Source organism: Etheostoma cragini, chromosome 4, assembly GCF_013103735.1.
Source record: "Etheostoma cragini isolate CJK2018 chromosome 4, CSU_Ecrag_1.0, whole genome shotgun sequence".
NCBI classification, from domain to species: Eukaryota; Metazoa; Chordata; class Actinopteri; order Perciformes; family Percidae; genus Etheostoma; species Etheostoma cragini.
The window spans coordinates 24,141,272-24,157,706 of record NC_048410.1 but is presented as its reverse complement, the minus strand read 5'-3'; the positions used below and the strand labels follow the sequence as shown (position 1 = coordinate 24,157,706).

Sequence of the window (16,435 nt, the reverse complement as noted above, 5' to 3'; positions counted from 1 at the left end):
GTGTTGCCACTATCTTTGATTTAAGATTGATAATTAATCCTAAACTTTATCTAAATTATAACTCGTTTGAAAGCCTTGTTCTTAATCTTCAACATCCATCATGAAAAACATGACAGCGTGTTATGTAGCCTATATATATATATATATAGCTTATAGTTAGGGAGTTAGCAGTCACAGCATCTGCTTAACCCGTCCCACCTGCTTCTCGTCGTAGTTGTCAGATTCATCTACCATATAATTAATAATATAATACAACTAGAGAGAGGCAGGGCAGAACAGCCGACCCAGCTCCTCTCTTCACCCTGTCTCTCTTAGTTATGCTGTATTAGTTTTAGACTGCCGTGGAACTTCCTTTCACACACTAACCTCCTCTCTTCTTTATCTTTCCATTTGTGTGCATCCATGTCCCAGAAATGCCTGTTACTAACCTAGTTCTGGGGAGTCATTCCCCAGAGTCCTTATGTTCTTTTTCCCCCAGCATGTTTCCTTGGATCAGGGAGGCTCCAAAATCATGGTTACAGCTGTCGCTGTGGTCCTGCTACACGTCCTGCGATGCCCTGTTACATCCTGCTACGCCCTGCTGTGCCTTGTAATTCCGTGCAGTGCCCTGCTATGCCATGAACTGCTACTTTTAAACACTGTTTTCTTATCTTTTACTGTGACTGTTATTGGCACTATTCATTTCAACCCCAACCGGCCCGTCAGACACCGGCTACCAAGAGCCTGGGTCTGCCCCAGGTTTCTTCCTAAAACTGAGTTTTTCCTCGCCACTGTCACACTGTTGCTTGCTGTGGAGGGAACTACTAGAACTGTTGGGTCCTTGTGAATTATAGAGTGTGGTCTAGACCTACTCTTTCTGTAAAGTGTCTTGAGATAATGCTTGTTATGAATTTATACTATAAATAAAATTGAATTGACTAGTAGCCAATGAAGAGCAGCAACTTGAAGGCCTCTAGTGGCACAGTTTGGAAGACCAGAAAAAAGGAGGACTTGATGCAGTAATTAAGTCGGTAAGACACACAAATTAATGGACTACAGTTTTCAGCTTCCTGAAATGACAAAATTTGTCCAATTTTTGCAATGGTATAGTTAGTATTTGTCACATTTAACCAAGTATATCATTTTGATATTTTTCCATCCTTTCAAAGAGCCTTAGACAGAACAGCATCACCCGACCCACTGCTGCTGCTGTAAGGGGGAACAAGTGAAGAGATGACAGACTCTTCCTCTGGGACAGTCTGCTGTTGCTCTGCCACAGGGTTTGTGTTTTCTGTTGATCCAGCAGCAGAAAACACATCTCTTGCATGTTTCATCCTTTACAGGATTCTACTAAAGAAAATCACACGTTCACACAAAAGGGGATACAAGACAACAAACTGCAGTGTTGGGCGACCAGTTCAAAGCCGGGTTTATGCTTCTGCTGAGGCTCCATGCAGTGCTGTCGTCAAAGCATACGTACTTAAGTGGCTTGAGGTTTCTACTTGTGTGATGGCATGTGCATCAATCTCCTAAAAGGTCCCATGGCATGGAAATGGCACTTTGTGAGGTTTTCTAGCATTGATAGGAGTTCCCCCAGCCTGCCTATGGTCCCCCAGTGGCTAGAAATGGTGATAAGCGTAAACAGAGCCCTGAGTATCCTGCTCTGTCTTTGAGAAAACGAAAGCTCAGATGGGTTGATCTGGAATCTTATGAGGTCATAAGGGACAAGGTTACCTCCCCTATCTCTGCTGAGAATTTAGCCCACCCATGAGATAGAGACATCATGGCTTTCAAACGAGCAAAATGGCAGTTGGTCAAGGCCACATAAATGAGACAAATGTAGCCTACTGTTGTGAAAAAAGCCATTTGACACATATGCTTCTTTTTGAGATGTGTTATGGCATTTTAAGGTTTTTTGACTGCTGTGTTTCATTTTGAAGGAAATGTGAGGACTTTTGTGTTTTGTGTCTACAGTTCTGAAAAACTGAGAGAGTTTTGATAATGTGTGTAAGCAGATGTAAAAACTGTTAACGATTATGCTCCATTATAATCAGATCAGTCATTTTTGAAACAGCGCCACCTGCCCATTGACTCCTCGTTGTGGCCGAATTCGGTAATGTAGCCTATTTTTCCCTGACTAGTTGCGCTTTAGATGAGGGTTCGATTCTAAGCGAGTAGAGGCCAGATTAAAACATAACATAACGACAACACAATCTGATGGGCTTTTATTTTAAGCAGACAAAACAACAAAGTAAATAAAAATTGGGGGAAATAATACTACAGTAGCAGCCGTGGCTAGAGAAAATGTGATTTAGCCCATCTCACCTTGACCCTACACCTGATTAAAGTTCCTATTTTATGGATGAGTCATTAGAATTCGTATGCATTCATTTTATATAGCATGTATCAGGCGTTACCCACAATTCCAGTTGGCATCCTCAGCCTAATCAAAGTCAATATTTCATAATTTAAAGCAATTTTAAATCTAAAAAACAGTGTCTGCAGTGACTATGAGAGAGAGAGAGTGTGTCCGACATGGTAATGAACAGAGAGTGTGTCCTACATGGGAATGAACAGAAAAAACAAGGATGCACCCTCAGTGAAACACGGCTGATATTGGAGGTCTTTAAATACAGTTCGATTCTATTTCTATATTAGTAGGTTGTGAAGCAGCAGTGAGGCTCGGAGTGAAATGGCACAAACCTGCTCGAGATGGCAGTGATAAAGCGTTGTAGAATTTGATACTACCTCTCTCTATCCCCCAAGCTCAAAGCCACCGTTGCTTTGCATGTCTGTCATAAGCACCGAGTCTCTCTGTGGTCCAGGTGGGGGCCTGCTAAACTACCTACATTTTTTTAAATTAGTCTTTTAAGTCTTTTGGCATCAACGTCTGTTTGAAGATTAGAGTTGTCTCTATGACCCTCACTTTATGTCTAAACAGTTTAATATTAGGGTAGCCTAATAAATTATAACTTTTCAGGAGAATTAAAAAATAGACTTTGCTGGGGCAAACGCACTGCAAGATCTTTAAACACCATCGTATTTCCCTTTAATAAAGTAACATTCCTTCAGAAATAGTGTTGTGGAAGTTTTTGTACAGCAGGAGAGAAATTGTTATGGAGTATGAGCCTTTGTTGAAACAAAATTAAGACGGTTGCACAACTGAGTCAAGGTTAGGTCTTCGGTGAGATTTAATTATTCCCTGCAGAGAATAACCAAGTGACAAGAACAGTTTTCACAACGTATACATCAGTAACAGTGTGACGACGTCTTGGCACTTCATGGCATTGTATGAATAATAATTATACATGCATATTATAGAAGGCTACATGAAATCACAGTAGTTTAAGAAACATTCTGGAAATTATTGGATAACAATCACCATCAATACCGCGACATCAGTCCCAGTTTATTTCCCTCTGCCTCGTGTCGCGTTAGACGCGGGTTCGAATCCACGCGAGGTGTGGCCACATTAAAATTACAAAACAACATTGGCTTGTATTTCCCAGAAACATAACAACTAAACAGTACTATAGTTGCAGCTGAGGCTAAAGGAAATGTGATCTAGCTGAGAGCCCACCTCATCATCAGCAATATAACAGGTTAAAGATTACACTTCAAATCTAAACAGTTTAAAATTAGAGTAGACTAACTTGCTTGATTATTTTGAAGAAGATTAAAAAACAAACAGGACCTTCCACTCGCGCCACTTTGAGCCTGCAGTCACGTGCCTGTTAACTAACAATGCGATATTAGCACCCTGGAGTGTTTTGCTTGATCGAAGCTGAGTCCAAAAGCGCGGTGTAATTGGCACAATGTTCTGGTTGGCTCCGAGTGTTGTGGCGTTGCAACCTGCTGCATGTAGCCTGCTCATGAAATGCTTTATCTGGAGGTGCACTTCTCTCTGTGACACAACTGAATGAACCGTATGGCCATCTTTGGTTCGTGATAAAAAACATTGTGGGTTTTTGTGCGCCTGTTGTCCAGCAGTGTCCTCATATTTTCATTCTGTTCCCCATAACGTTTTTAGTCATCCTGCATTAATAAAATGATGTCAGACGTTTTGCACTCTGATTGTTACAGCGACTCCCTCGCTTATCTCAATTGTTAGAACGGTGTTAGCTAATCCAGTTTAGCCATTAGCAATGGTCCCTCTCCTGCTCTCTCTCTTGCTCTGTGTGTCAAACGTTAGACCGGAAGAAGCGTAGCGTTAGCTCAGTAACACACCGGCTGAGAAGCCAACTCTGGTTATTGGGAGCTCTATACTGCGGAACGGGAACTGGGTTGGTCCGGCAGCCGCGGTCTTGTGTGTCCCTCCCTGGGGCCAGAGCGGGCGATACATAATCTCATCTAAAGCTGCTGGCTAAAGATAACGTAAATAGGCTACAGTAAGATCATAGCTACTTCATGTAGGTGGTAATGATTTTGAGTCACTTTGTGCATATGCAAAGACAATGTCGGACTCAGTAGTTTTCTCTGGGCCCCACTTTGGACGGAGCCGCTCTTATATAAAAAAAAACCTGACCGAGTCTATTATCGGCCATAAACCATGACAACCCAGTCAGATATCAGTAATCACAGGTGCAGCATTGCGCTCCTCTGTGCGTCCACTGGGTCCCCAATTCAGAGTCTAACCACGGGTCTGTCCCAGACTCAGATCGGTTAAATCAAAGGGAAACAAACGAGGGGATATACTTAACAACCTACCTGGAATTAAACCTACCCCTGCAGTAATAAAACATAACAGGAAAATTAGATGTGGACTATTAAATATTAGATATCTGTCTTCTAAATTAAACTAGTAAACGAGTTGATATCCGATAATCAAATTGATCTATTCTGTCATGAAGAATATGTTAGTCTACATGAAGCCACTCCTCCCAGTCATAATAATACTCAGTTCTCCTAGAGGCTCAGGCCAGGGGGGGGGGTTCCGCCATCTCTGATTAAAGTTTGTTAATTAATCCTAAACCTGGACTAAATTATAACTCTATTGAAAGCCTTGTTCTTAATCTTCAACATCCATCATGGAAAACAGAACAGCCTCAGCCACTCAGCCACGCACACAAACACAGACACACAAACGTGTTCTATAATGGAAATGTAGATATAAGCCTATGAAAGACAAAAGAGCTTTAGATTTAGAACAACAATGTGTAGGCCCTACATGATAGCCTATACACTAACGTAGCCGACTGTTATGAAAAAAAAGCCATTAGATACAAGGGCTTCTTTTTGAGATGTGTTTATGACATTTGAAGGTGTTTTGTTTCATTTTGAAGGAGATGTGAGGAATTTTGCGTTTTGTGTCTACAGTTCTGAAAAACGGAGAGATAGTTTTGATAATGTGTGTAAGCAGATGTAAAAACTGTTAACGATCGTTAACAGTTTTTCTGTTAACGATACTGCTGGAGCATCATCGATGATGCTCCAGCAGTATCAGATCAGTCATTTTTGAAACAGCGCCACCTGCCCATTGACTCCTCGTTGTGGCCGAATTCGGTAATGCAGCCTATTTCTCCCTGACTAGTTGCGCTTTAGATGAGGGTTCGATTCAAAGCGAGTAGAGGCCAGATTAAAAAATAACATAACGACAACACAATCTGATGGGCTTTTATTTTAAGCAGACTAAACAACAAAGTAAATAAAAATTGGGGGAAATAATACTACAGTAGCAGCCGTGGCTAGAGAAAATGTGATTTAGCCCATCTCACCTTGACCCTACACCTGATTAAAGTTCCTATTTTAGGGATGAGTCATTAGAATTCGTATGCATTCATTTTATATAGCATGTATCAGGCGTTACCCACAATTCCAGTTGGCATCCTCAACAAAATCAAAGCCAATATTTCACAAACTAAAGCAATTTTAAATCTAAAAAACAGTGTCTGCAGTTACTATGAGAGAGAGAGAGTGTGTCCGACATGGGAATGAACAGAAAAAACAAGGATGCACCCTAAGTGAAACAAGGCTGATATTGGAGGTCTTTAAATACAGTTCGATTCTATTTCTATATTAGTAGGTTGTGGAGCAGCAGTGAGGCTCGGAGTGAAATGGCACAAGCCTGCTTGAGATGGCAGTGATAAAGCGTTGTAGAATTTGATACTACCTCTCTCTATCCCCCAAGCTCAAAGCCACCGTTGCTTTGCATGTCTGTCATAAGCACCGAGTCTCTCTGTGGTCCAGGTGGGGGCCTGCTAAACTACCTACATTTTTTAATAAGTCTTATAAGTCTTTTGGCATCAACGTCTGTTTGAAGATTAGAGTTGTCTCTATGACACCCGACGCCTCACTTTATGTCTAAATATTTTATTTATATATATAAATATTTATTAGGCTACCCTAGTTTAATATTAGGGTAGCCTAATAAATTATAACTTTCCAGGAGAATAAAAAAAAGATCAGATAGTCAAATTGATCTAATTGATCTATTCTGTCTTACTGAAACAGGGCTGGGCCATGAAGAATATGTTAGTCTACATGAAGCCACTCCTCCCAGTCATTATAATACTCAGTTCTCCTAGAGTCTCAGGCCGAGGGGGGGTTCCGCCATCTTTGATTAAAGTTTGTTAATTAATCCTAAACCTGAACTAAATTATAACTCGTTTGAAAGCCTTGCTCTAAATCTTCAACATCCATCATGAAAACAGAACAGCCAATTATGTAGCCTATAAAGCTCATAGTTATGGAGTGAGGAGTCCCGTCCAACCTGCTTCTCTTCATAGTCGTCAGATTCATCTACCATGTAATTAATAATATTATAAAACTAGAGAGAGGCAGGGTAGAACAGCCGACCCAGCTCCTCTCTTTACCCTGTCTCTCTTAGTTATGCTGTATTAGTTTTAGACTGCCGTGGAACTTCCTTTCACACACTGACCTCCTCTCTCCTTTATCTATCCATTTGTGTGCATCCATGTCCCAGAAATGCTTGTTACTAACCTAGTTCTGGGGAGTCATTCCCCAGAGTCCTTATGTTCTTTTTCCCCCAGCATGTTTCCTTGGATCAGGGAGGCTCCAAAATCATGGTTACAGCTGTCGCTGTGGTCCTGCTTCACGTCCTGCGATGCCCTGTTACATCCTGCTACGCCCTGCTGTGCCTTGTAATGCCGTGCAGTGCCCTGCTATGCCATGAACTACTACTTTAAGTCACTGTTCCCTTATCTTTTACTGTGACTGTTATCGGCACTTTTCATTTCAACTCCAACCGGCTGTCAGACATTGCCTACCAAGAGCCTGGGTCTGTCCCAGGTTTGCTTCCTAAAAGGGAGTTTTTCCTCTATTTTTCCATCCTTTCAAAGAGCGTTAGACAGAACAGCATCACCCGACCCACTGCTGCTGCTGCTAGGGGGAACAAGTGAAGAGATGACAGACTCTTCCTCTGGGACAGTCTGCTGTTGCTCTGCCACAGGGTTTGTGTTTTCTGTTGATCCAGCAGCAGAAAACACATCTCTTGCATGTTTCATCCTTTACAGGATTCTACTAAAGAAAATCACACGTTAACACAAAAGGGGATACAAGACAACAAACTGCAGTGTAGGGCGACCAGTTCAAAGCCGGGTTTAAGCAAAACCCTTCAGTCCGTTGTGGCAACGCTGACGAATATCCAGAAGTTAAAGCTCAAGCATAAACAATCTTTGCTGAGTTTTCTTGGTGGCTATGATGTTGGGACCCTCCTCCTCACGGGGCTTGGGAACAGTTTGATTTTCCAACTTGCTCTGTTAGTGGTGAAGGAGTTAGATCCAGAGTGGCTCTGGGCAGATCCAATAGTTTAAAACTTCAGCAGACTTGTCAATAGAGAGTGGCCAGGGTCTCTGTTTAAATGAAATGTGGTAGGACCAGGCTAATGTACCGGAGTCTGGTAGGACCAGGCTAACTTACCAGAGCCTGGTAGGACTAGGCTTACGTACCAGAGACTGGTAGGACCAGGCTAATGGACCAGAGTTTGGTAGGACCAGGCTAATGTCCCAGAGTCTGGTAGGACCAGGCTAATGGACCAGAGTCTGGTTGGACCAGGCTAATGGACCAAGCTGATGGACCAAAATCTGGTAGGACCAGGCTGATGGACCAGAACCTGGTAGGACCAGGCTAACTTGCCAGAGACTGGTAGGACCAGGCCAATGGACCAGAGTTTGGTAGGACCAGGCTAATGAACCAGAATCTGGTAGGATCAGGCTGATGGACCAATGTCTGGTAGGACCAGGCTGATGGACCAGAGCCTGGTAGGACCAGGCTAATAGACCAGACTGCTGGACCAGAGTCTGGTAGGACCAGACTAATGAACCAGGCTGATGGACCAGAGTCTGGTGGGACCAGGCTAATGGACCAAGCTGATGGACCAGATTCTTGTAGGACCAGGCTAATGGACCAGGCTGATGGACCAGAGTCTGGTAGGACCAGACTAATGAACCAGGCTGATGGACCAGAGTCTGGTAGGACCAGACTAATGAACCAGGCTGATGGACCAGAGTCTGGTGGGACCAAGCTGATGGACCAGATTCTGGAAGGACCAGGCTAATGGACCAGGCTGATGAACCAGAGTCTGGTAGGACCAGGCTAGTTCTTTCTGACCACGGTGGGAAATCTATAGCAGGAAAAGTTAACTCTTTCTCTTGATTTCCTTTTGTTTATAGAGAAGAAGAAACCAGGAAATGAGTCGGGGAACGGGGGGGAATGCAACACTACTAAGTACAGCCACAGCTGTTGCATCCTTCCCACGTATCAAATAGTGTTTCTGATCAGAAAACTGAGCTGACTGCAGACACAGCGGAGGTAAATTCACTCCTAACAGAGAGTCATTATACAGTGTGACACACTCTTGATCTCCATTGTAATTCTTTGGAAATACCCGAGGAGCTGTTTTATTATTAAACCACTAAATGTTACATCCTGAGTTTCTATTCTTGTGTCATGCTTCATTACAAGATACATTAATGATGTCAAATGTATTAGCATGGTGAGCGTGATGACTCTGTAACTTACTACTGCTGATTGCGGCTGTAAGGGCTCATTTGTTAGCTAAGACACAATCAAACTGTGTACATATGAATAATATATCAGTTTCTCTACTAGCTGTGCAAGGAAAGGTGCAGTCATATCTCTTCGAAAATGTGATATTTACCTACTTCAACTACCTAACGTCATATTTTGGAATATGGATTCCAGAAAGTGGTAATCCTTAAAGATGCTCTAATCTAATATTTACACTTTATTATAACCATCATAAATAAATGAATAATAACTGACAGTTAAATAAATTTAAACTAATAGCTATATTTTATTTTAATGAGGTAATGTTTGCATTTTTGTATTGTTTATTGGTTTGTCTGTCTGGCTTTCTGAGTGCCCTCCTAGTTTACTCACAATCGTGAGATAGTCCACAAAGGATCTTAACATAACAATCATTGTTATCTCATAACTGACATAACCCAAACTGTTCTTGGCTGAATATTACATAACAACACACAGACATTGTTTCTTGATCATTATAGACTCCTGATCATTATAGCCTCTAATGTGATCATTATAGACTCTAATGTGGTAATCATTTGTAATTAGCAGACATTAGACATATTATTATGTTGCCACTCTGATTCAAAATGAGCAGACGACTGTTATTATACTGTAGCCCCTTAAAATTCTGTCCCTGTAATGGTCCTACAGGGACTGATAATAGACAAGTCCCTGCAATATTCTTTTAATATTCCTATCAGTGACTAAAAATGTGCCTGTGTAGTCACACAACAGTTTGCTTATAGAAAACCTTGACTAGAAAAACAGTACACTTTCAGATTTAAGACCCAGATACATTTCTGAGGTCAATATATGTCTATGGGGTTAAAGCTATTAAAATTCTGGTCATTACATATATATTTTTGATTTAAAAAAATAAAGTAGTGCCTGTAGTAAAACTATATAACTATATGCATATAATTCAGTATCAATATGAATATTAATGACAGAATAAATTGGAAGAGAAAACTATTGTTGAGAAGGACCAACATGTGCACATAAGTAGACACTTTGTGTTCCAAAATGTTTTAGTTTAGCCACTTCTCTTTTTACTTAAGTTAAACACCACAAGAATGGAGGCAATTCTGGCACTATGTCTAATACAAAGTCTACACTAGGCTACACTAATCACATAACATCTTTCCAATTGTCTTTCTCTGCTCTGTAGATGTCCTCTTCTATATATCGCCACTCTTACTGTACAATAATGTCTAAATATTTCCCTCAACAGTGCTACTTGAAGAATCAATTGTAGATTAAGCTGTCGAAAGCTGTTTAAAAGACCTGCAAACGTTCCTAATGTAAAGTACATGTAAGTACATTTCATCTAATGTTACTCTTTCATATGATGTCTTTTCCCAAATGAAAGAATGCTAATGCCCACAAAGCAATGTATGTGAAATGAAATGTTAGTCTAAACACAGTTTCTGAATTCCTGACTAACCATATTTAACATTTTGAGCCATATATGTACCATATATACGAGCAAAGTCTGTCTACTGTGTCACCCAAAGATTTGAAATGTCCTGTCACCCACATGGGGTGCTGGGGGGTGGTGGGCAGGTGAAGAGAGTTCAAAGCAGCAAGGCGAGCAGGAGCATCAGGGGAAGTGGGAGTGTTGCACCATCAGCACCAACCTGATTTATGGGCTGCACATTTGAATGAGATAGGATATGGACGTGTCTGATAGGACAGGAGGCTGTGACTATAAAATGACTTTCACACCTGTACTACATGCACAGTACACTACATAAAGCAATCACATTTGATCATGTACACACTGTGTAGTCTTAAGTTTGGATGCAGGTATTTGACCAGCAGATGGCAGTGTGTGGTATCAATAAAGAAAGTCATTTTCAACACAGTGTGTAGAACTGGAAAGCTCCAGAAGGATTATTTCAGTACGTGCGGGAGGAAATGAGGTGAAATTGTGTGTGTGTGTGTGTGTGTGTGTGTGTGTGTGTCAACATACGTGGGTTTCGAGGCCTCGGCCTGGTCCGTCTGCAGTTTATGTCCTCCCTCCACCTCCATGGTGCAGTAAACAATCCTGTTTGGAGCCAACGACTTCAGACCCTGGACTTCCATGATTACCACCTGCAACACACACACACACACACACACACACACACTCTTAATATATACTATATACTTACACATTTTACACATAAATTAAAAAATATAAAAGTGGGAAGTTTACATAAAAGAAGTCTTAAAGAACAAGTATGAACATACACTTGGGGACAAAAGAAGACAAATCCAATGGTGTCTCTCTTCCCTTTTGTATGTCAAGACAGCTGATCAAACAACCAGTACAGTTGCTGTCAGTAACAAACTATGTCTGTATCTTCATGCTGTCAGACGACTGCAGTAACTTTGGTTAAATTTGAAAGTCGGTGTGCAGAGATAACTGTTTCCTCTCGTTAGCCTGTGGCATTTATGAGCCTCAATTAAATACTATGTCATACTCGAGCATCTGGCAACAGTAAGTATATGAACATAATAATAAATGTAAATGCCTCCAAAGGTATTATTTCAACCCTCCTGTTTTCCTGACCTCTGTTTTCTTTCAAAGATTTTTCCCCAAAAAATAACGTGGATGGTTCGTAAAATGAATGATCTGTTGAATACTTTCATTTAATTTGGGAACTTTAATAGATTTTATAGCATTTGAAAATAAATTGATAGGTTGAAAAAATGTGACAAAAATGCTTCAAAAACATGAAAAAAAACAAGAAAAATTCCCCCCAAAAGTTTTACAAAAAAGAGTGACAACTTTGGGAAAAAGTGACCAAAAAAGTTAGAAAAAGCAACAAAAAAAAAACACAACTTAAACTGAGAAAGAAAAAGTGACAAAACACTTGGGGGGAAAAGCTTCAAAATTTCTAAAAAGCCACAAAAGTGTCAATAGACAACCAAACATTGGAAGAAGAAAAGGTTTCCATTTTGACCCAGAATGACAAAAAAAGCAGAAAGGGATAAAACTACAAATGGATTGGCTGGAACATTTTCAGTAGAAATCCATTGCACTTTTGAGCAAACTTATAATTGTTTTATAAAATTTGGACTTATTTGGTGACGTCAAATATTTAATGTGTATATATATATATATATATATATATATATATATATATATATATATATATATATATATATTTACACACATACAATATATACACACACACACATATACACTACCGGTCAAAAGTTTGGGGTCACTTACAAATTTCCATTTCACTCCATTATAGACAGGATACCAGCTGATCTGGGTGGGTGGCTGATCTTTAATGCAATATCTACATTTCCCATTATCAGCAACCATTCTTCCAATGTTCCAAAGGCACATTTTGTTTACTAATCTGATATTATTTAAAAAAACTAACTAAGAAAACATGAAACAACCCTGTTGCAATTATGTAAGCACATAATGTAATCTGGAAACTGCCGCCCTGGTTAAAAAAAACAAGGCAACTGATCTCAGCTGGGATTCTGTCTGCCTATACCTAAACCTATAATGGAGTCCAATGGAAATTTGTGAGTGACCCCAAACTTTTGACCGGTAGTGTATATTCACACATATATATAAACGTTACATATACGTATATACAGTATATACATATAGTATATAAACATATACACCCATTTATACACATTTCACACACACACACACATCTATATATATATATATATACACACACACACACACACACACACACACACACACACACACACATATATATTTACCCAATGGGAGAAACACAAATTGTGGGTAGGTGCTGCCCGGCTGAAGAGAGCATCCATTTTTCCCACCTCACCCACATTGTATTTTTATAGAGAAGGAAGCCTCTTTTCTCTGAGATGCTAGAAATCATCAACATGGACGCAGTAAAATAATCCGGTTGCTGCTGGACAGTTTCTTGAGTCTAGGTAATGTTTCATGTGCGTGGAAAGGAGATACTACACTCCATGTTCTTTTCAACATAGAAACGGCCTGGAAACCAATTACAGCAGGGTGAGGTTTAAAAGGTCTGTCAGGTCCCAGTTGGGGAGACATGGCCTCTCATCAGACGGACCATCTCACCTGGAAATCCAGAGTTCTCACAAGAGCACAATTTCAATTTGCTCAGCGAGTTACTCTGGCGCTGAGTAATGCTGCTCATTAACTATGCCCTTGTAGCTGAGCTGCACCAATCACAGAGATGTAGTAGGGCCAGTAGCGAGCTAAACAGACACAGCTAAGTGTAGCTGGTAGCTAAGCATATGGGCTTCTGGATACTTCACCCTGTGTGTTGTTGTGATTGGTTGTAGTGTTATCCAATTGTGTGCAGTGAGATTTTCAAATACACGCTTGGTGCCGCCCGTCGAGATGGGAGACTTTCATTACTCTATGCCAGACCCTTAATCTTTCAGATTTGGGTCTGGATTTCCAGGGTACACACATCCACAGTTCATGGGGAAAAACACTGAAGTGAATTCTTATTGTAATAGATGGGGTGACTTCACAATCAGAAGGAGAGCTTTTTTGGCCACTTTACTCATTCATGTCTAAACCTGTCCACCTATCCTGGACCAACCTGACAGCCAGTCTGTTGCCTAAAGGGGAATTAATGTATTTATTCAACCTGGACCCTATTTTCCAACGCATTTGTGTCTAACTACCACAGTACCTCTCCAACCTCCTCCATCCATGCACCCCACCCCAAAACCTGCGGTCCTTAGACGCAGGCCTGTTCTCCACTCCCCCCACCAGACTCTGTACCTTCGGAGACAGAGCCTTTAGTGTTGCAGTCCCACCGCTCTGGAACACCCTCCCTGCAGATATACAAAATTCTACATCCCTCGACATTTTTTTTAAACTCCTGAAACACCTGTTCACCACAGCCTACAACCTCCCTTAGCTTATCCACGGTAATTCTGTAAAGTGTCCTTGGGTTTCATGAAAGGCGCTATATAAATAAAAAATATTATTATAATTAGTGTTATTATTAAGTCATTAATTTGAACAAAATCTTTGAAATTGGTCTACCATTGAGTGATAACGCTGTAACAGGCAGCCATAAACTGGGCTGTAATGTAACCCTATTTGGCAAATGTGCATCGTCAGTTTCCATCCACTGAAAGTGTTTTTGCCGCTGACAAGCTCATATGATCAATCTAAGTGTCTGACAACCATGTGCGTGGTTAGGCCTATTTTAGGTAGGCTGAAGCTACCCTAAAAGGTTCCTACACCCCCCCGGACCCCTCTCCCAAGAGTAATAATTTTAAGAATAATAATTTGATTTAGATCTTTACATCTGTGTGTGTCGGTGTGTAGTGAGTAAAACAACATCAATCATCCACCAACCTCCAGGGTGAAGGACAGCACCACGTCAGACTTGGACAGTGTGTTCTCGTCCTCCTGGCCCATGTCCATGATGGATGCATTGTGGCCTCGTTTAAGCTTCTGCAGCTTGAACTCTCCTCCCTTGGCCACGGGCATGCTCTCCAGGTTGGCCATCAGCAGGTTGACGGACGATCGCAGCTCCTCGATGTACATGGCCTCCATCTCTCTAGATGCAAACCTGGGAAACCTTCCACCATGCTGACCACAACAGGAAGGCACACAGTGTGTTTATCAGCATGAAATAAACCTTTAAGTTCAAACTTGGACATGTGTTTAGAGCAGAGATTGTCATATATTCACATATTGTTGAATCATTTTAAATAATAAAAGGTACGTGTAAAGGCTTTGGGCAGCCCTATAGGTCAATTTTTATATGCAATTCATTTTCATAAAATATTCAGTAGGGGATGCCCGCTCTGTCCTTCTTTCAGCTATGGGGTCCTGGGGGGACAAAACCTGAGTACTTTAGAGCTACAACTTTAAGCACTTAATCTGAATATTTATTAAAGGTCCCCGCGACCTGATACCGGATAAGCGGATGAAGATGGATGAATGGATGACATGGTGCTCTTTGGATGCTTTTATATAGACCTTAGTTGTCCCCTAATACTGTATCTGAAGACTCTTTTATACAGGTCTTAGTGGTCCCCTAATACTGTATTGAAAGTCTCTTTTATACCTCATAAACTTCACAAGGTGACATTTTCATGCCATGGTCAAGGTCAAGTGCTATTTACATTCAATTATAAGTAAACAGTTTTCTTTCACAAATTTAAGTCCATCCATCCATCCACTCACTCATTCATCCACTTGTTGCTCCATCCATCCAGTACCCTTACCCGAGCTATCTGGTCTGCCATTTGCAGGCGTCCGTCCAGCTCTCTTCTGATCTGGGCTGCCTGCTCATCTGGGTTGTCCAGCTGGGGAAACACACACAGACAAAGAGTGCACGTCAGAAATCCGCACCACAACAATATACCGCAAACCCAGACGACGTGATGAAGAAAAATTGAGCGGAAGTATGTAGGAGGGCGAAGCCAAGCTAGGCTGCTGCACCTGTATTCACCACCACAAAAACACTGGACAGCGTTTCCAGGTGTCTGCATCAGGCACCCAGGAAGTGTACAGGGCTTTGGATGTTTCAATTCATTTATTGGGAGTATTTTCAGCCGCAAACAACACATACAAATACTCACACAGACATCTACAAAATACAACAATTCATATTCCAGTGAGTCTGTAAGTTCCAGCAACTCCTAGCATTAATCAGTTAGAAGAGTTCCAATATTGTTCATGCTTCGAATGTTGTTGATGTTGTGGTTTTGTGTCACATTGCAACTAGGCAAGGGAAAATGTCGTTTGTAGAAATCCGATGAAATCCCATTTCAAACCACTTCCAAATTTGGTCTGGCTCCAGTTTGTAAAAATCACATTTCACACGTTTTTCTTCGGTGTCCAGACTTTCTAAAATCCTTCTGGATACAGTCTGGATATACCACGCCACAGATAGGGGCTAGCTGCCTGAACAAGACTAATGAATCTTCGACACTAAAGAAACACTCCTGTCTTCACTATGACTGACAGTCTGCATCAGCATCACAGGCTAAACAATAAAATAAAACTACACAACCTGAACCATCTGTGGCTTGTTTGGCCTGAGTGGTCAGTCTGGTTGCTAGATGTTGGACATTAAACTGTTTTTGTGTTGTTTTTTCTTGTTTAAAAAAAGAATCATTTGTACAGACAGGACAGATTTACTGCTCAGCTGCTCAATGTTCATTGATCAATCATTTTGTTTATTACAGAGGTAATGTGACATAAGAATCATTGTGTAGCGTGTGTTTAATTTATGCTTTTCCTCTCAAAAGGCTGTGTCCTGCAAACCCACTTGTACCCGTAATCTCAGTGAAGACAGCCCTCTGGGGGACAGTGTTGTTACCGTATGTCAATACCTTCCCTTTCCTCTTGAGAGGCTTGTTGCTTCCCCAGGCCAGTGACACACAACAGAGAGCAGGAATCAATCTGATAAGTTTGTGTGTGTGTGTGTGTGTGTGTGTGTGTGTGTGT

The 16,435-nt window shown here is 41.1% G+C and overlaps 1 protein-coding gene and 1 long non-coding RNA gene across 9 annotated transcripts in view; one reads left to right on the top strand and one right to left on the bottom strand.

Annotated features, from left to right (window-relative positions):
- The window catches only part of LOC117943088, a 21,978-nt gene extending 14,082 nt beyond the window's left edge, over positions 1 to 7,896 (top strand). The window contains exon 3 of the long non-coding RNA XR_004656283.1: positions 7,813 to 7,896. This is a non-coding gene — a long non-coding RNA (uncharacterized LOC117943088). The remainder of the gene's footprint in view (positions 1 to 7,812) is intronic.
- The window catches only part of cadpsa (Ca2+-dependent activator protein for secretion a), a 218,337-nt gene that overhangs the window by 138,018 nt on the left and 63,884 nt on the right, over positions 1 to 16,435 (bottom strand). For all 8 annotated transcript variants that reach the window (XM_034868944.1, XM_034868945.1, XM_034868946.1 and 5 more), the window contains exons 4-6: positions 15,208 to 15,288; positions 14,330 to 14,566; positions 10,961 to 11,082 (exon numbers count right to left, since the gene is read on the bottom strand). In XM_034868944.1, coding sequence (XP_034724835.1) covers positions 10,961 to 11,082; positions 14,330 to 14,566; positions 15,208 to 15,288 — 440 coding nt within the window. The remainder of the gene's footprint in view (positions 1 to 10,960; positions 11,083 to 14,329; positions 14,567 to 15,207; positions 15,289 to 16,435) is intronic.